Here is a 21,280-nt window from a genome sequence, read left to right as displayed (position 1 = left end):
GTGAAAACTGTTTAAGTGTTATACATATTTTTCTCCGTCTGCCTGAGGTTTAAACTTTCTACTTTTACCATTTTTTATAAAGTTGCAGCACTGGAAGTATCTTTAATTATAAAAGTAAAAAATCTTTTTTAACGTGTACACGTGAAAAATAGGCTCGAGAGATGCCGAATCATTCCGAACTCTTCCGAAAATCGTCGCGACAATCTCGAAGTAAAACGAGAGTTGTGAAACCAAGAGAAAATATCAACAATTTTTCATAAACAAAATATGTGGTCGACCTCATCAGACTCAATCTACAAAGAAAATAATGCTCGCACATTACAATATTTGATACACACAACATTTTACGGTAATGTGTAAATTGGATGTTTCAAATACTCAATCTGTGGACATATACCAGCATGATTTGCTCATATAGGCCAGAAGGAAAACGTAAACAAACACATGTGTGCTTACGCTAGTTACCTGGCTCACCACGTGCAGGTCGTGTCGAACGTCAGTCAAGTGATAAGATTAGGAATCCGACAAATTCGAAGTCACTGAACATGGCGGTGATTGAAGGCGCTTTATTCAAAACCAGGAATATATGATTCCTAGATTTCGGCTCTCTTATAGGCCGACATACGCTTTTGGGGAGCTAAGTCAACAAGTTACATGTCAATGTTTAAATATCAAATGTTTAAGTTACATATCGTTAAAGTGAAATTAGCAGCAATACAACTTTAAATCCTACATATATTAAAATATAGCATTTTACAACCCGCTAAGTCCGATTTCTTCCAAAATGAGAAATATTTTTTTTTTAAATTCCACCATCTCGCTTCAATTTTTTATTTCAAATTCCCGAAGAACTATTGTACAAATTGGTGTGGCCAAACTAAGAATTAGTGAAATTATTGAATAAAACTACATGTAAATCATAGAATATGCCAATCAATTAAAACAATCTGTATTGTGTGGTAGCTGATTTCGACCATGTCACTTTGTCGCATTGTTGACACGACATGAGAATAGCAACAGTGCGACAATGCACCAAGCGAAAAGCGGCAATGTGGTACAAATATGTACATTGTAAGCAAAGAGCGACAACAGACACTGTGTCGTACTGCCGCCCTTTTTATGTCTCATTGTCGCTCATCATACATATGTATGTCGTATTGTTGTATTGTCGCTCCTCGCATGGCGCACTGTTGCTCTTCGCATTGCAGGGTCGGCAATTCGTCCTTGCAACATAGCCGAAATAAGCAACCAAACGGTACCAATATTTTGCAACCTTATCAGCTAATTCTTATATTGGTTTTTTTTTAATTCTTTCAAACTAAGACGTTGGAATCCTTCAACTCATTATGAGTTTCACATGTAGATTGACATATAATGACAGCTTTTGTCAGATAGACATATCCAAACCCATGACATGTACGGTCTTTGAAGCTATATGACACAAATGTACAATTTCATCAAACAACACGTACTCTGAGGAGCGTCATGATACTGAATTACTATTTACATCGCAATTCTTTGTACATCTAGTTCATTCCTACGGAATAACTATTTTTATCGCCACATCACAAATAATTAATTTCAACGAAAAGGACAATTACGATTAATGATTTTTAGTTGTCATTTCTATTTCGACGAAGTCCCATCTCACTGACCATCTGACCATTGTCCAGTTCCCCGCGCCATGTCTGTATGGTCCTGTCGGATTGGTCCTTTAGTACCAGTTCAAGCCGATAACCATCATCAGGCCTGTATACTAAACAGACGATACTCAGTCCGTCTCCTCCACACGAGAGTTGTCTTACCTTGTCCCCAGATTTGTTCAGTACCAGTATTGTTGAGGTGTTAGTGCTCACGAATACCTCGTCACTGTCACTCACACTCATACCCCAAGGTTCTAACGGACTGACGTCAGCAAACATAGTGACACGTCTGTCCTCGGACAGATTGTATATCATTGATGATGTATCACCACGTGTCATTAGTAGCCCTCCTGTGGTGGTCAATACCAAACAACAAGGTCCGAAGTCCAACTTTACACTCTTTATGACCTTCCCGTCTTTGTTTTGTTATGTATGACACTAAATACATGCAATCGCGACATCTCGGAGTAATTTCCGTGAATCTTCGGAAATATATCACCTCGAGTGCATGCATGGAGGGGCACGTGGTATGTTCACGTGGTATGTACGTCATATTCCAAAATGGCTGCGCCCATGTATTGGCATGGAATCAACACGAAGGAAAGCACTACGTTTTTGTTTGATGTGTTCTAGCACAACAATGCGTCCGTATAATGTACTAAACCAGAAATACAAATCTGAAGATGTTTGTGATAAACTAGAGATGGGACATGCAGTTCCTAAGACCACGCGAAAAAGGTGAATATATGCTATTCTTGTTTGAATTAAAAACTGACGAATGAAGTATAATTATGCCTATTTTGTAAAGAGTTCTGTTTTAAATATGCAGTTCGTGTACACTATACAGTATAGTTTAGTGCTTGTAATTTATCTATGTACATGTATCAATGTAAGTGATTGAAAAGACATATAAATTGATATTGCATGTTGATGTTTGTTTTTTTTTTCAGAAGGAGAGAATTTATTTCACAATCACAAAGACGGCATAGAAATGAGATCGTATATTCCTTGGGTGATCCGGTGATCCATATGCACTTAACAGAGGAATAACAGTATGGCACACAGAAAGTAGCAGTAGATCTACCACTTCAAAATGATTATGTAAATTTTATATCCATGGTATATCTGTATTGCATTAATGCACAAGATAAAAATATCTTCTTGTTTTGATAAATATATTATGTAAATGAATTATAAGCGAATGAAGTAGAGCCATGACAGAGATACAATTATGCTGTACAGTATATATAGTTATATAATATTGTATGTGAATATCTTCATTTTATTCAATTATAATACTGCATCATGTATTCCTAAGAGTAAGATACATGCAACACAATACCTGAACAAAACATATATGCACAGGGGTTTGACATTCTGCCAAAAATATATACATGTATATATATATGTACTGCATTGTATGTATTTTTGCGTGCATGTATGGAACATTTATAAGTTCACATTATTTTTTATTCAATCTTCAAGTCTAATACTGTTTTGATATCTGGATCATCACAAAATGTAACTTACCTATAGCCTAGGTACAATTATTATGTTTCAAATACTGTTGATGGTATTTGTGTTTTGCAGGCCTATAAAGATTGACATATGGAAAGGCCATTACTTATCACTTCAAAATATGGGATGTCAAAGATGCACCATGTATGCAGTCATCAAAACTAAGAGGAGACATTACCTTATCCAGCGAAACAGGAATACAGCATAATGGAGGAGATTCTGAATGTACATGAATGCCTATATAGATGTGCATGTATATATTGTCTCTTGAAAAGGTGTCAGCAAATCTTCTATTTTTTCCATTACATATTATTTTCTTAACAAGCATTTGATATGATCTGAGCCTCTGAGGACAGTTAAGTGATTAAAATGTCTGGTTTAGGTTTTAATGATTAAGTCAGAAATATTTTGAATTGTCATAATAAGATCACTTGCTTGATCAAGAACAGCTATAGTTTTCCCCAAGTTTGTCTATTTTGTAGATATATTTTTCCATTAATATTACAAATACATACTACTTAATATGAAAAAAGCATGACAATTCTTTGTGACGAAGAAGTGTAAGGTGCAATGCAACAGTGAAATATACAGCTTGAAATATTTATGCTTTTACTGATCAATAGTTTACCAGTATTTGATTTTCTCGTTCCAGGAAAAGTTATCAAAAGATACCGCTGAATACCATGAGAGCAGTTTGTTTTGGATGTGACCGCACATAGCATAAGATAAATGGAAAAGACACAAGTTTAAGGTGTTCTGGAATCCCTTGTCATTGCAACAACCTTTTAATACACCTGTGTGTCCAATTCGAAAAAGTGGCCCTACCAATCTTGGATATTGTAGAATAACTGTCAGTAAAACATATACCAGTTCATCAGACTTTTTAGTAACCTAATTGACTTCGAGATTTCACTATTGAATAGAACATCAATAACCAAATTGATAAGTAAATAAATAGAAAAAGTATTAAAATCAAAGATTCTGATTTCTTTAAAGGTAATTTAGCATACAGGGTACAACCTACTTAATAATATATGGAAAATCAAAAATATTTACTTTTCTTGTCCAAGTGTTTTCATTTGATAATATGTACAGTATGTATAGTTTCCCTTCAAGCCAAGTACTGGTATACATGTAAAAAAGACATTAAAATTATGTATTTAGTAATAAATAGCTGTGGTATTATGTGATTTAAATACTTATTACCCAGTACTCCTGTTTATTCTTTAGAGAAAAAAACCCAAGAAACTACAAGACATTCTATGTGCATGTGAATGGGTGCATGGTTAAGATATGACAAAATACAACAAGACACTCAATGTCACAGAGTTTGAATCCCATTTGTGGCAGTTTTCCTGTATTAATGCTGGTTTGTTTGTGTTTTTCTCTAGGTACTCCAGATTTCTTCGATTCTGGCTATTAAACATGCTAATCAAACCACACCAAACAACAAAGTATCTGTTTTCTTTTTCACACTCACCAAAAACATCCTAACCAAAGACCTAGAGTCAGAATTCATTATTAAAATCAAAATAGTTCTTTTATCCCTAATGACTTCCTACTTTTCTTGCATCAAGATACATTGGAACCCAGGTATAATGAAATTCTCACCAGAGAATGGAGTACAAATTGTAGCTAACACATGTGTATGTACATTCTGTACATGGAAATCATTCCAATATGATTTGAAACAATAAAACAGTTTAGCATCAGCATTTCTTTCAATATTTGATATATAGATGTTTCAACATTTGAGATATAGATGTTGATTATTGTAAATTCTGCCTTAGCACAATCTTTGTATAAAGACCACCTGCTTATAATTTTTAAACCACTTTTAAGTGTCTAAAATGGATGTTTATAACACAATTTGGTCTGTGTATAAAGTGTAAAGATCTATATTATAGAAAAGTTTGACTATAGTTATCAAATGCACACAAAAACACAGTACATCAGATGTGTCCTCTAGTAAATAGATTACTTTTACATTTAAAAATTTTGAGGCAGAGTGGTCAAGGTGTTCCAACAGTACCACTAATCCTTCACCTCTGGGTTTCAAGTTTGAACCCCAATAGGAAAGCTACCAAAGTACTGATCATCGGTTTATTGATCTTCTCTAGATAATTCAGCTTCCTCCAACTAAACATGGTACAAGGTAATCTCACCAAGGTACAATTTAATAGGCAGTAAAGATCTTTGCAAATACTCACATAGGGTAAGAGAAAAAGAATTGTTCACTCTCTTTTGGTGAGAGGAGATCTCGCCCCTCGGGATAAGATTTTTATACTTTTTGTTTGACAACTTAAGAATTTTACTCCTTGGTTTGTTATTCTGTCTAAGCCCAAAGGGGTTTTATGATTTTATTACTTTTTAATATATATTGGTTCTTTGGTAGTATGCGTTAACGTTGGAAAAATAATACTGTATTATAAGTCCCAGGCCAATCAAATATAACCTAAAGATCCTTGGAGAGTCTGAAAAGAGTGTCCTCTACCAGATGTGAGGGAAACTTCTATATGTAGGGTCTTTAAGTCCAAAATCATATCTAATCATCTTATGAGGTTTAGAAATATTAAGTTTGGGGAGTCTAATTGATACATACCAGTCGTCCGTGTTCGCTTATTTATACAGACCTTTTAATATTGGAAAATACAGAAAAACATGGTTAAAATTAACATCTGGAGAACAACAAAACAACTTTGTTATACAAATATACTTTCAGTAGTTTGTTATATGCACACGGCGGTGGCCGACTGGTTAAGATGTCTCTGACTTGATACCACAAGCCCTTCCCTACTGGGTCACGAGTTCGAATCCAGGTAATGCCAGGTACAGGCCGCTGGTCAGTGGCTTTTCTCCGGGTACTCCTGCTTTTCTCCACCAACAAACCTGGCACGTCCTAACATGACCCTGACTGTTAATAGGAGGTTGAACAAATGAAACCCAAACCCATTATATGTAAACACACATTACAGATATTGTATAGGAATATTGACAGGGACTGAAAATTACTGTGTGCTATTGAACTTAATTGTAAGAGTGTTCGTTATGAAATGTTTTACTGTACATACACTAGTTATTGTTATTTGGACTTGTAGGCCTAAACTTAAACAAACATGTAACCACATGTGGAGTGTTGTAAATTAATTGTTTATGTGACTGGGTGTTATGTTTTAAATGACACCTGTAACTATATAAGGTATAATTTAAGCCATATTTATAAGTTATGATCAACCACAGCATGTGGTCATATATAATCCTTAAATGAATAAGTGGCATCTTCCAGTTATAGGAAATAAAACAAGTGTGGAAAGGGTACTTGCATGTCCACAAATAGATTCATATTCATATATGAATGGGCAGAAGAATTCAATCCATTTTCTGATTTTAAACCCATTTATCTTTATTTCTTCAGTTCACAAATTCAGATATCTGAATTAACAATATATATACTCTTAAATATCTTCATATAAAATACAGATATCTATATTTATTGCTATAAGTATATATTATACAAATATCTGTATTATATTACAGATATCTGTAAAATACAGAATTGTTACATGTCTAAATTCGAAGACATATTCATTTAAAATAAATTGAAGATATCTGTAATTGAAATAAAGATATCCGTATTCAATGGGTATAAATATGCCATAGTACCTGACAATAAGAGTTATTTGATTAAAAGAATTGATGGTGGTCTGCAAAGGATCCTTTTCATGTAGTGCATTCATGCTGATAGCTACTCGAGGGTTTACTATAGCTGACATTATATCCAACTCTGGACTATCTCATAGTTATAGCTGTTGAAGTTGAACATTACCACAAACTAGTAAACTTATATCCATAGTATCCTAATAAATTTGGTATCCATCTACATGTATATAGGCCCTATGTTTCCTCTGCGTTCTATGTCTCTACATAAAAATATTGACTGATTGGAGTTCAGTCTGCAATTATCTGTAGCCAAGGAGATACAAATGAATTTCACAGGTGACATGACAAAACTATAAAACATAAAGAAACGTTTGTATGGTCACTTTAATGTCTGCAATTTCAAATCGATGAATAGTTAATCACATACGCGTATTATATCAATTTCACACAGACATCTTCCCATGATATGAATAACAATGACGGCGGCTGCAAAGTCTCCTAACTTTACAACGAATACTAGGCCTAACTCAGAAAAATACAAATGAATGACAAATACATCCAAAATAACTTGAAATCTAACAATAACGAGTATCGCACCAATCCTGCTCTGGTAGATTTTCTATTTCAGCATGCTGGCAACTGATCATTAAAGAAACTGACAGGAATTTCGCCCTTGTTTCAGTTTGCGTATCCTTATCAAACTTACTGAGCTGTGCTTTCGCCACTGTAAACATTGGCAGCCATATTTCTCTATTCGGAACCTATAGATATATAAAGTCCGAGGGTTTTCGAACTATGTCGTGATTCACGGCATGGCGGCTTCGGCACACACTCCCGAGGTGTTATATTTCCGAAGTTTACCGGAAATTTCTCCGAGGGGATCCGATTGTAAATACATGTAGTTATGAGATAAGGGAGATAACTCCTATAGTTTTTTTATAAATACATCCTATGAAGGTCATATCATTGATTTAGGTTATAGAACTTTCTAGAATATAATCATGTATAAACAAATATGTTTGTAAACATGTTGATTTTAAGTAGAGATCTAGAATGATCTATTTCCAGAAAGTTATGTGTGTTTACTTGTTTACTGTTTTTAGTTAGATATTTCTAGAAGTAGAAGGTTCTCCAATATTCTTGAACTAGGGTTTAGCTATATATACTCGAGCTGCCCAAGGCTAATCAGAACTGTAATGAGACCTGTAATAAGACATATCAAGAATTGTACAGCGCCACATAAGATTCTATTGGGAGAGCTATTGTGACTTTATCTGTGGATTATTACAACACTTTGTGTGGATTTATTCATATTGCCTGGAACTTTACAAATCATCGGTGGACATTCAATTTCCTTGTGGATTTGTGATTATTGTTAATTTGAAACCTGGAAGGATCAAGGATTATACCAGGACATTCGCATACAGATAAGTAACATTTTAAATCATCGTATTACTATTGTACCACCACGAATTACTCTAGATATTGTAAACCATCTCTGTATAATATTGTATATATAATTAAATTGTGTTTTGAATTTAGCTGCTGGTTTCTCATTTCTGTTATTCGTTCATGTAACAAGAATTGGGGGCTCTTGTCCGAGATCGATATCCAATTTGTGAAATCTAACTTTGAAAAATTAATTAAGAAATTTTCAAAATTTGTGTACAAACTTTGAGTTTACATTTGAAACCAACAGCTAGATAAATATGACTACTATGCAGGTAGAACAGTTTGTTAAAGCGCCATCCCTGGAAGTTCTTTTGCAAGTGAGTAAGAAGGATTTACTGTTATTGGGTAAACATTTAGGCCTTACTATCAAAACTAATTTGAGGAAAGCTGAAATTAGGAATGTAATTATAAGATATTTTGTTGACAATGGCAAATTTGACTCTAGTGCATTAGATAGTATAGAGGAAACAGTCAGTTCAGAAATTCAAATTAGACAAATGGAACTTGAACATGAAATGAAACTAAGACAAATGGAGATAGATAAAGAGAAAGAAATGAGAGAAAGAGAAATAGAAAAGGAGTTAAGAGAAAAAGAAATAGACAAAGAAAAGGAGTTAAGAGAAAAAGAAATAGACAAAGAAAGAGAGTTAAGAGAAAAAGAAATAGACAAAGAAAGAGAGTTAAGAGAAAAAGAAATTGAGAAAGAATTAAAAGAAAAAGAGAGAGATCAGATGTTAGAGCTAGAGAAGCAAAAAATTCAAGCTGAAACAGAACTTAGAATGAAAGAATTAGAACTAGCTTCTCAAGACGGTACAAGTAATCTAACTTTTAGGGGTTTACAAGGAAACAGAGGTTTTGATGTCAGTAGAAATATTAGGTTAGTTCCTCCTTTTCAAGAGAAAGAAGTTGACAAGTATTTTCTGCATTTTGAGAAAATAGCTGATAGTATGAAATGGCCTGAAGATAAGCTTACAATGCTTCTTCAGAGTGTCCTGATTGGCAAAGCTAGAGACATTTATTCTTCTTTATCTGTTGATGACATTTCAAATTACCAAGTAGTCAAGAAAGCTATTTTGAAAGCTTATGAGTTAGTTCCTGAGGCTTACCGCCAGAAATTTCGAAACTCAAGAAAGAGAGATGAACAAACTCATGTAGAATTTGCCAGAGAAAAGGAACAATTATTTAATAGGTGGTGTGATTCTAAAGAAATTGATGACGATTTCGGTAAATTGAGGCAATTATTGTTGATAGAGGAGTTTAAACGTTGTGTCCACACAAACATAAAAACTCATTTAGATGAGAGAAAAGTTGAAACACTTAGTGAAGCAGCTACAATGGCTGATGATTACGCTCTCACCCACAAAGGCTCATTTGTTAAAAAACAATTCTCAAGACAAAAACAGTACCACAGGTACTAGTAAATTTGGTCAGCCTAGGAACCCAACCTTTAGTGGCCCTTCTAACGACAAACCTAAATTAGGTGATAAGACTAAGTCTGATTCTAAAACAGATCATAGGGCAGGTGTGGGGTCTCCTTCTGGTCCTGTTTGTAATTACTGCAAGAAAGTAGGGCATACTATGTCTGAATGTTATTCTCTCCAGCGTAAGGAGCAAAGGCGTAAACAGTCAGTTCCTTCTGTGTTTGCTATGTCAAAGCCTAGTCAGAAACTTAGTGATATTGTGGAAGATTCTAAAGTGTCCGTTGAAATTAAGAGCTCAGAGTCTGATAGTGTCTTGGAGAAGTACTCTCCCTTCATTTTTGAAGGTTTTGTTTCACTTACTAGTGATATTACCAACTTGAAACCTGTGAAGATTTTGCGAGATACTGGGGCTTCTCATTCTTTGATATTAGATGGCGTAGTGCCTTTGTCTGAGGAGACCTCATGTGGTAGTAGTGTTTTGCTTCAAGGTGTAGAGTTAGGTTTTGTTAATGTGCCTCTCCATTCTGTTTATTTAAAGTCAGACTTGATTACTGGGCCTGTCACCATTGGTGTTAGACCGGAACTTCCCATAGAGGGCGTGTCGCTCATTTAGGCAATGACTTGGCTGGAGAGAAAGTTAGGGTAGATCCCTTAGTGTCCAGTATCCCTGATAAAAGAGATGATGCCGAGACTATTCAACAGGAATTTCCTGGTATTTTCCCTTCTTGTGCTGTAACTCGTTCAATGGGTAAGAAGGTTTCTGATGTTGCAGTAGTTGAGGATCATTATAGTCCAGGGTTAGGTGACACTTTCTTGGCTCATGATATAGAGGATATCGGGGGCAAGTGTGATCTTTTGAGCAATCCTGTAGACTTTGATAGTGATGGAGTTGTTCCTAACAAGGGTACTTCTTTGTCTGACATGATGAGCAAATCATCTTTGTCTAGAGAGGAGCTTATAGTAGAACAGGAAAAAGATCCTGAAATCTCCTTATTGTGTAATCGGGCTTTGAGTGAGGAAGAGGCTGAGAAAGTCCCGGTTTGTTACTTCTGTCAGTCAGGTGTGTTGATGCGCAAGTGGCGCCCCCCTGATGTGTCTCCCGAGGAAGACTGGAAGGTTGTCAATCAAATAGTTGTCCCACCGAGGTATAGGCAAGATATTCTAAGTTTGTCTCATGACGTACCTATGGCAGGGCATTTAGGTGTGACCAAGACTTATAACAGGATCTTAGATCACTTCTTTTGGCCCAAGTTGAAACGGGATGTGGCTGATTTTTGTAGGTCTTGTCATACGTGTCAGGTGGTAGGGAAACCTAATCAGAAAATCCCTGTGGCACCTTTGCATCCCATTCCAGCATTTGAGGAACCATTTAGTAGAGTCATTATAGACTGTGTAGGTCCTCTACCCAAAACTAAGTCTGGAAATGAGTATCTTTTAACTATTATGTGTGCTTCCACACGCTTTCCTGAAGCCATTCCACTCAGGAATATTAAAGCCCCTAACATAGTCAAGGCTTTGGTTAAATTCTTTGCATTGGTTGGTCTTCCAAAAGCTGTCCAATCGGACCAAGGTTCGAATTTCATGTCTGGTATTTTTCAACAAGTCATGTACCAGCTCCAGATCAAGCAGTATAAGTCTAGTGCTTATCATCCAGAGTCTCAGGGTGCTTTAGAACGTTTTCATCAGACATTGAAGAATATGATGAGATCTTATTGTTTTGAAAACAAAAGAGATTGGGACGAAGGTATACACATGTTGTTGTTTGGCGTTAGAGAATCTGTACAAGAATCTCTTGGCTTCAGTCCCTTTGAACTTGTGTTTGGACACACTGTACGTGGTCCTTTGAAAATTTTGAAAGACAAAATTTTGGACGAAGATTCTAAAGTGAATCTCTTAGATTATGTGTGTAACTTTAAGCAAAGGTTGACAAGGGTATGTGAATTGGCAAAAGAAAATTTGGCCCTTACTCAAACCAAAATGAAAACATGGTATGATAAAGATGCCCGTGCAAGAAGTTTTGATCCAGGTGACAAAATTTTGGCTCTATTACCAATACCGGGTCAGCCTTTGCAAGCTAGATATTTTGGACCTTATATTGTTGAGAAAAAGGTTGATGATGTTAACTACATTGTACAAACTCCAGGGAGGCGCAAGAAAACTCAATTATGTCATGTTAATATGCTTAAGAAATATGTAGATAGAGAAGAGAGCAAGACCTCTCAACCTATTGCTACTTTGGCCTCTGTACCATCACAAAGTGAAAGTACAGCTGATATTTGTAAATTAGACTTAGATGGTGGTGTACAAGATGTAGGTTTAGACTGTGGTGTTAAGTTACGGAATTCAGATGTGCTCGCGAACTTGGACAAGAAACTGTGTCATCTATCAGAAAAGGAACGCAATGAATTTAAAGATTTGATACTTGAGTATAAACATTTGTTTCCGGATACACCAGGCAAAACAGATGCTATCTATCACGACGTGGATGTAGGCGATGCGCCACCTGTCAAGCAAGATCCTTACCGTGTCAATCCTTTGAAAGAAGAACACTTAAAGAAAGAAATTCAATACATGTTGGACAATGATATTATTGAACCAAGCAAAAGTGAATGGAGCTCTTCATGTGTTCTGGTACCAAAGCCAGACAAGACATACCGGTTCTGTACTGACTTCAGAAAAGTAAACTCTGTCAGTAAAACAGACTCTTATCCAATTCCAAGGATTGACTCGTGTATTGACAAAGTTGGCAAAGCCAAGTACGTAAGCAAGTTTGACCTGTTGAAAGGATATTGGCAGGTGCCATTAACAGAAAGAGCTAAAGAAGTGTCGGCATTTGTAACCTCGCAAGGTTTGTACCAGTACAAAGTTATGCCGTTTGGTATGAAGAATGCCCCGGCAACATTTCAACGTCTTCTTAACAGCGTGATATCAGATCTGGAAGGCTGCGATGGATACATTGATGACGTCATCAACTACCACGACACGTGGGAAGACCATCTACGCGGGATTCGTGAATTCTTCGAGAGACTCACTACCATGAAATTGACTGTAAACTTATTGAAATGTGAATTTTGTCATGCAACTGTTGAATTTTTAGGCCATGTTGTAGGACAGGGGCAGGTTAAACCTGTTCAGGCCAAAGTAGAATCAATTATAGATTTTCCAGCTCCTGGAGGCAAGAGAGAGCTGATGAGGTTTCTTGGTATGGCTGGATACTACAGAAAATTTTGTCAAAATTTCTCTGTTATAGCAGCTCCACTTACTGCTTTGTTAAAGAAAAATGTCAAATTTGTTTGGTCAGACGAATGTAAGTCTGCATTTGAGAAATTGAAAGCCATATTATCAAACTCACCAGTTCTGACTGCTCCAGATTTTAATAAACAGTTTAAACTGTTTGTTGACGCCAGTGATGTAGGTGTTGGTGCTGTTTTGATGCAAGAAGGTACTGAACAAATTGACCATCCAATTTGTTATTTCTCGAAAAAGTTTGACAAACACCAGAGAGAAATTATTCCACCATTGAGAAAGAATGTTTAGCGTTGATTTTGGCCTTGAACCAATTTGATGTGTATCTCTGCACTACAGTTGTGCCTGTGTTGGTCTTCACCGACCACAACCCTTTGACATTCATTGGGAAAATGAAAAACAAAAACCAAAGAATTCTCAGGTGGAGTTTGACTTTGCAAGAATACAATCTTGACATCAAACATATCAAAGGGAAAGACAATATTCTAGCTGATGCTTTATCAAGGATTTAAATATGACTTAATATTTGAAGAAAGTTTCCTTTTCAAGAAAACTTTCTTTTCTTTAAGGAGGGGTGTGTTATGTATGACACTAAATACATGTAGTTATGAGATAAGGGAGATAGCTCCTATAGTTTTTTTATAAATACATCCTATGAAGGTCATATCATTGATTTAGGTTATAGAACTTTCTAGAATATAATCATGTATAAACAAATATGTTTGTAAACATGTTGATTTTAAGTAGAGATCTAGAATGATCTATTTCCAGAAAGTTATGTGTGTTTACTTGTTTACTGTTTTTAGTTAGATATTTCTAGAAGTAGAAGGTTCTCCAATATTCTTGAACTAGGGTTTAGCTATATATACTCGAGCTGCCCAAGGCTAATCAGAACTGTAATGAGACCTGTAATAAGACATCTCAAGAATTGTACAGCGCCACATAAGATTCTATTGGGAGAGCTATTGTGACTTTATCTGTGGATTATTACAACACTTTGTGTGGATTTATTCATATTGCCTGGAACTTTACAAATCATCGGTGGACATTCAATTTCCTTGTGGATTTGTGATTATTGTTAATTTGAAACCTGGAAGGATCAAGGATTATACCAGGACATTCGCATACAGATAAGTAACACTTTAAATCATCGTATTACTCTTGTACCACCACGAATTACTCTAGATATTGTAAACCATCTCTGTATAATATTGTATATATAATTAAATTGTGTTTTGAATTTAGCTGCTGGTTTCTCATTTCTGTTATTCGTTCATGTAACAGTTTACTAGAATCAAGTCATTACTGTTATATACTGCTATCCCTCGTATATCGTCTGTATATATCGAGATAATTTAGATATTTGTTTGACATGCGTACTATCAGTCTCTCTCTTTCCGTATCGAATAAAGTCTTCCTTCCCATAATCCATCTGAACTTTCCCCAGCATTGATTTTAACTGAGATGTGTTAACCGTTGTTTTAGTAAACTCTTCGTACAACGATTTGGCGATTTGTAGTCAACGTGTCAATTCGAAGAAGGATGATATACACGACAACTGTTCTATTTCCTGTTCGGCAGCACGCATCAGCTTCTTCATTCCCTGGATATTTTTCTCCCGATTTCGAGAATCTTTAACGTGAGATTCTCTCTCTTCTATAAGCAGGGCTGATAATTCCGCAATTACTGAATCGGCCATGGCCAGTACAAATCACATAATTTGCCAGGGTGCATTTTACATACCTCAGCGATTATGGCAACGCCTTGTTTGTTCGCCTCTTTGATTGGTACGATTTCGTCGTTTCGTGTTTTCCTTTCCCGTTTGTGACCGTCTTTACATTTGTCACACAAACTTTCTTTACAGTCGTTACAATACCAGTTAACATCACCCGTTTCGTCACGTGTTGGTCACGTGCACTTGGGACTTGCGTATGGAACGTATGTTTGTCATCGTAATTTGCATTAATACCTTCCCGTTCTCATCGGTACATTTGTACAACAAACATGATACAAAACATGATACACACGATTATAGTCGCCGTTTGAGGTACGTAGCTACCGCCTCTCGAACTTTTGTATCCATCGTTATCTGTGTTGTACTAGATAACATTATCTGTTTTAAATATTTAACATTTTCCGTTTTCAACATTTAACATTATCTGTTTTGTTGTTCTATCAACAATCCGGGATCGACACAGAGGACCAGTGAGGAAAAAAATTCACATCGAGGGAAGAAAGTCAGGAAACTACTTTAAAGTGTCATTTTGTTGTCTAATTCTCTTGACTGTAAATAATATGTGAATAAAGGACTATGTATGGTAATGGCTTTATTTTGGCTCCTAAATATACAAAATTTCAAATTAAGTATTTTGAAATTAAGTTGCTGCGTTTGAAATATTGAATACGCCCCTGATAAAAACTTAATAATATTTTTGTTGACAGAAAATATGTTTTTGCTATATAATCATGGTAACTTTGCATAAATTATGCAAATTTGAAAATTTGGTCAATTTTGGCATATATTTTGATAGTATTTCTTTTAAAAGCAATTGAACGCAACCTAGAACAAACTTTATATTTTAAGGGAATTTGCAGACACGAAGAATACATCATTTTGAGAAATATAAAGCTTGTTCTAGAATGCGCTCTATGTTAACTAGATGAAAAACTGCATAAAAAGGCCAATTTCGATGAAATTTTCCCATTTTGCATAATTTACGTGTAATAAAAATGGTTGCCATGGTAACTAGAACTGCTATATTACTTAATAGCACTATCAAATATGTCAGGTATGTAGTTAATATTTCAAATGCAAGATTAACATCTTAAAATAACAGACAAAAATAGCGGATTTGGGGGCCACAAAAGACCCTTACCATACCTAGTCCTTTGTTGAAATTGAAATTGAAAGTGTTATTAAATTAATTTGAATAAGGTTACAAACAACCCGATAGTGATGTAGCTTGTTATATAGGTTATATTCATAATTCCTATATATTGGTATGACATGTACTTATTTCCTATATTGTTACACACTGTGTTTTCCCTAGCGTTATCACATATTAAATAGAGGTTTTTTTCAGTATAGAGACATCTATTCAATGATATAAACGTAACATTCAGGAATACTTAGTATGCGTACTTTGACCAATAAGAGTTATTCCTCTTGCACTACGTTAGGTAAACGTATTGTTCATTGTTATCTGTTGCTCTACTGATTATGTTTGATTGTAATGAGACATCTAATTAGCAAGAATCGCTTACAACACCTAATGATAATTTGATATTCATTTAATTTGGTATTTAAGAATGTAGTCTCGTGGTAAGGGAGATAGATCATGATTTTTTCATACAGACGCTTGAGTTATGACAGTGCCCCAAGCTCTTCAAGCATTTGAATGACCGCGATTTGATTAATACCCCCTTTTCTGAAGTTCGAATTTATGAATAAATTATTTTATTAGTTTGAAAAATAACAACACAAATAATCCTATCAATCTTAAATTGCTATTTTCTGGTAAATATATATTAATTAAACATTGTTAATGATTTTAAAACTAAAAGTATTGACATCTAGGCTATATTGTAACAGAAAATTCTGCAGTGATTGTATAAAAAGTATACATATTAGGGGAGATAACTCTATTGTGAATCCCGTCTTTTTTCAATGAAAAATGAAGGTTTTTTTGGTGCTAAAAATGCTCTATCTTGACAAATTGTGGTTCAATTTTCTTGAAAATTGACTGATTAAAAGCAACTTTGTCACTTTTTAGTCTGTTATTTTTCTATAAAAATTGAACTTCACAATTTTGATTTATTTTCATTTTGGTGAGAATATTTTAGGTAATTTACTTGCGTCTTTTTTACCTAATTTCCTCCAAAAATGATCACTAGAAATTAATTATGACGAGAAGTAAAGCATTTTCTTCAAAAAAGGATTGATATATATCACATCAATTAAACAATATATATATCGTAGAACATTTTGTTAATTATTTTCATTTACAGGGCAGATTTAGTACAGACTAATGCTGTTTTATCATGTGCAGAATCTACTCAAAAATGGCAAATTTGAATATTTATTTAGAAAAAATGGATGGTTCAATTTCTTCAAAACTTTGACAGAAGATGCATAACAACATATTTACTTCATAAATCAAATATGAAAAATATTGAACGACAGGAAAATTTTGGGGAATGTGAGACTACCACCTTAAACGGAAGAATTTTATGTCTTAAAATTGCAATATGCAAATGAGCGTCACCAATGCTTGATACTCCATACACAAAATAAAAAAAATGAAATATTACCAATCTAAGAATACTTGGATGGTTTGGCTGTTTAAAGTCATGAGTAAGATTATAACTTGGTGCTAACCAGGTATCATCTGCGTTTGGGACCGGCTACGACGGACTACAAATTGTTGCTTAGATGTTTGATGAAAGGTATATATATGTAGTTTCCTTTGTTTCTCTATATTAATTTCAGTATTATTAAGCACAATACAAACCTGAAAGTAAAAGAAACAAAATATTAATTGTACGGATATATAAACAATAAATGTAAACAAATACAAAAAGTGTAGAGTAAACATGACACGTATTTTCAAAGATGATCTGCAGGGTGAAAGGGTGATAACTTGTAATACAAAATGTCACGTCGTATGTCTAAGATAAGAAAAAAAATCAATGTTTTCTTGTTCCTGGGGGTTCTAATGCATAGTTGAAAAGGAAAAAATCGTATTCATAAATATCCTGAATTTTAGCGATTGTCTCTCGTTTAACGTTACGGTACGCCCCGACTAAAGAATGCTGTCTCTGGCGCGTCATCTGTTTGGGGGTCAAAGGTCGATTTAGAAACTCCTCATACACAATGTTGACCAAGTCCTCATCATTGATTCTTCCCACTTTTAACTTTCCATTCTTCATTGTCAGAAACCTTTCCCTAGGAAATTCTGAAACCGGATGGATATATCCACGAATTTGAAGTGATTTCCACGTCTTTTCCATTAAATCTAACACTTTTGGACATTCACTTTTAAAACGTCTGTGATCGTACATTGTTGTTCTAATTAGAGACATCACTTCATTTTTATTCTCTCTTTCAGTAGATATGCTGTTTTTAATTTCAACTATTTTGTTGTCGGTGAGATTTATTCGGTCAAGTATGTAGTACATGTCGCTATCTAAAGTTTCCGTGTTACACACGAAATCATACCCGAAACGGCATGGATCACAACCCTCAGACACCGGAAGCCAGTGTTCATCAAATTCATCGCGTTCCGCCATGGCAACCACTTGGTCAAGGAATCCTTGAAAGGAAATGGCGTATCCGCACGGTTCCTCTTGTGTTTGATATAAACGTGATTGCAACGCTAGTCCGAATTTCTTGTTTAATTTCCCTAAAAGGAATACTTTGTCAATGTAGGCCGAAAACAGTCTCGTGTATGGGTCACGAGACACGATGGCGGTAAACGGTTTATGCTTCTTTCGAGCTTTTAACATAAAATCTTGGTCATATTGGTAGGCCCCATTATGTACCTCATATCGATCCATGGTAAACGCCTTCACGACTGCCATTTTCGGCTCCAAAGCAAAGAAGAACTTGGCCATGAAGGTACATCCAGTCTTTGGTGCCTTACACACACCAAATTTGACTGATTTTGAGTAGAAAAAAGTTCGAGTGATGTCCTCATACCTCACCTTGTCCTTGTCCCTTTCTTTAAACCTTTTACACCAGATCTGTAATGTCTGTTTCCGAGTCCGCATTTCTATTGTTTTCTTGTCCGTGACGGAATGATGCTGTCCATTGTTCTGTGTAGCAGACTCCGGAGTCTTGACTTCATTGTTTGATGTTGTTATAAGTCCTCTTGGTTTCCTCAGAGCGGTTTTTGCATCTTCAAAATTAAAAATAAGATTTATTGCTTTTACTTTTAATTTCAGTCCGGATCAAAAGACTGCAGAAAATTTGTCTATCTTAAACGTTTCAAATGTTAACGTGACTGAAATGTTCATGAAAAGTATATGCTATTATTTTGGTGATGTGGATGTGGCGCAGTGGTAGAAGGCGCAGGTATGTTTGACTAGGCAATTGGGTTCCGTAGATCCTGAGTTCGAGGCCCGGATAGGGCACGAGTCAATAGATTGTCATGCTTAGTTAAATTGTATTTCTTTGATATTTGTTATTAATGTAATATATTTCGAATAAATCACAATTTCAAAACTAGAATCACCAAATGAAATACTATTAAAAGCCTTATGTATACTATATTGATAAGTAATTATTAGGTAAGAGAGCATGCAGCAGGTATATTCAATAGACAGAATTATCATAAACATATCCATTATTATCTCTCTCCATTGAAATCGCCTTACCTAGAATCGCCATAGCATACCATACAAAGATGATTGACATCCCAATTGTGTAGAATAAGAGGGAGGATCGCCTCGGCATCATGTATAGGCAGTTCTCAGTGTTTCTGTTAGGAGAAATAGCCGACATGTTTTAACAGTTCCCAGTGTTTCTGTCAGGAGAAATAGCCGACATGTTTAACATCGTAACATGTAGCTGTTACAATGGCGGCTATTTTATTTGTTAGGACATTTACACCCGGTCCACCCCAACTGCGAATGATAAATATTATGAAGTTCCTTACCGTCAATCGATTGATTTGTAACACAGCGAGAAATTCTGTACCGTGTAGCGATAAACTCTACCACTCTACCGACACAGCGTGGCTATTTTTAGATTTGGGTCATTTACCGAATGCTCGCTGAAACACGGGCTGTGATTGGTCAATTCTACCATGTGAACAGACAGCGCGAAAACGAAAGTAAACAGACCACCATTTTGATCACAGCAAATCAGTCGAGATTATGAACAGAAACGTCGACATCAACGTCAATGGTCGTGTGTATAAAAAGGGAAAGCCGTTAGACGATGACAGTAGGTACACGGTCATTTGTCTTCGTGATTCAGGACTGCCATATTCAAAGATTTCCAAACAAACCGGTGTGTCGGCCTCAACTTGCCATAAGATTGCCACGAACAATTTGACGATACCCATCAGAGTTAAAAAAAAACCTGTTTCGGTAGGTAAAAAGATCACAACACCTGTAATGAAATTTATTGAATTCGAAAGTGTTAAAAGACCCAGTATATACGACAGAGAAATACGAAGTAAGCTGTTGACATCAAATATTTGTACCGCAGAAAACGTTCCATCGAAAACTTCCATCAACAAAGTTCGACATCAATATTTGGACATGACTTTCAAAAAAATTTCACAGATACCCGAGGAAACAACAAGGCCAAATCACGAAGACACTGTCACAAGATTTATTGCCAAAATGACAAATTTCACACCACAACAAATGCACTTTTTTGACGAAGCATCCGTAATTTCGACATCAGGAAATCGGTCATATGGTCACAGTACGATTGGAAAAAAAGCATATGAAGTTCAGAGATATGCTAGTAACAAAACATTTACAGTTAATGCGTGTTGTGGATATTTCGGTTTGGACTACTTTGATGTGTTGGAAGGTCCGTCTAATGCCATGGAAATGTTAAGTTTTTTTGAAGAAGCTTTGCGGCAAACGAATGACTTGGGAAACAGAGTGTTCGCAATGGGGGACGTGGTAGTGATGGATAATTGTGGCTTTCACCACCAGCGAGCCGGGGAGAGAATATTGAGGACAATGTTGGACAATGCGGGTGTGGAGTTAGTTTTCCAGCCTCCGTATTCACCACAATATAATATTGCAGAGTGTGTGTTCCATGCCATGAGGTGCCGTCTACGTGACAATACATCATTCACAGAGAACTTTACAGAACTAGCTATCGTGACAGCATTAGGGGATATCCCAAAACCGTGAACTAGCAAATTATTTCAGGTTATGTGGTTATGTTTAGCAATTGTATATTCTCTTGGTTTCTTTGTGTTTAAATATCGGGACCGAAAATATCTGGAATATACATAATGATTGGCTTCTAAGGATGAAATAAAATTGTGGTTGAACATAATTTTTATTTATTTATTTTTTTTTTGTTTCAACTCAATTCAAGTACGGTCTGTCCCAGTTTGTCCGGAAATGGTCTTTCCAGCAATATTTTCAAAAATATTTAATAGATTTCAATGTTCCACACACCTGAAGCATTTCATTTGTTGCAACAGAAATCAATATTGGCCGAGAAACAAGAAAGTTTCGTTCTTGTTTGTCATCCAATTCAAATATACTGGTAGGCAAATGGAAGGCTGAAGAATAGAACATTAAATTCCGTTGAATATTTTCCAAACTACAACAGAAAATGACATGTCTGTACTAAGGAGGGAAATG

The 21,280-nt window shown here is 35.5% G+C and overlaps 1 protein-coding gene, 1 long non-coding RNA gene and 2 pseudogenes across 2 annotated transcripts; 2 read left to right on the top strand and 2 right to left on the bottom strand.

Moving 5' to 3' along the window:
* Window positions 1-21,280, top strand: part of LOC138308258 (uncharacterized) — a 465,904-nt pseudogene that overhangs the window by 23,081 nt on the left and 421,543 nt on the right.
* On the bottom strand, window positions 1,614-14,848 carry LOC138308016 (uncharacterized; annotated as a pseudogene).
* On the top strand, window positions 2,751-4,366 carry LOC138308269 (uncharacterized). The gene is made up of 2 exons (XR_011206098.1): window positions 2,751-3,436; window positions 3,814-4,366. It is a non-coding gene; the product is annotated as an uncharacterized lncRNA (long non-coding RNA).
* On the bottom strand, window positions 17,490-19,454 carry LOC138308268 (carbohydrate sulfotransferase 9-like). Its single transcript, XM_069249264.1, has 2 exons — window positions 19,316-19,454; window positions 17,490-18,837 (listed from the first exon to the last, which is right to left on the bottom strand). Exons 1-2 carry the CDS (start codon window positions 19,440-19,442, stop codon window positions 17,627-17,629), a joined length of 1,338 nt encoding a protein of 445 aa, XP_069105365.1. The 5' UTR covers window positions 19,443-19,454; the 3' UTR covers window positions 17,490-17,626.

Source organism: Argopecten irradians, chromosome 14 (genome assembly GCF_041381155.1).
Source record: "Argopecten irradians isolate NY chromosome 14, Ai_NY, whole genome shotgun sequence".
Taxonomy (NCBI): Eukaryota; Metazoa; Mollusca; class Bivalvia; order Pectinida; family Pectinidae; genus Argopecten; species Argopecten irradians.
This window is presented reverse-complemented; position numbering and strand designations above follow the sequence as displayed.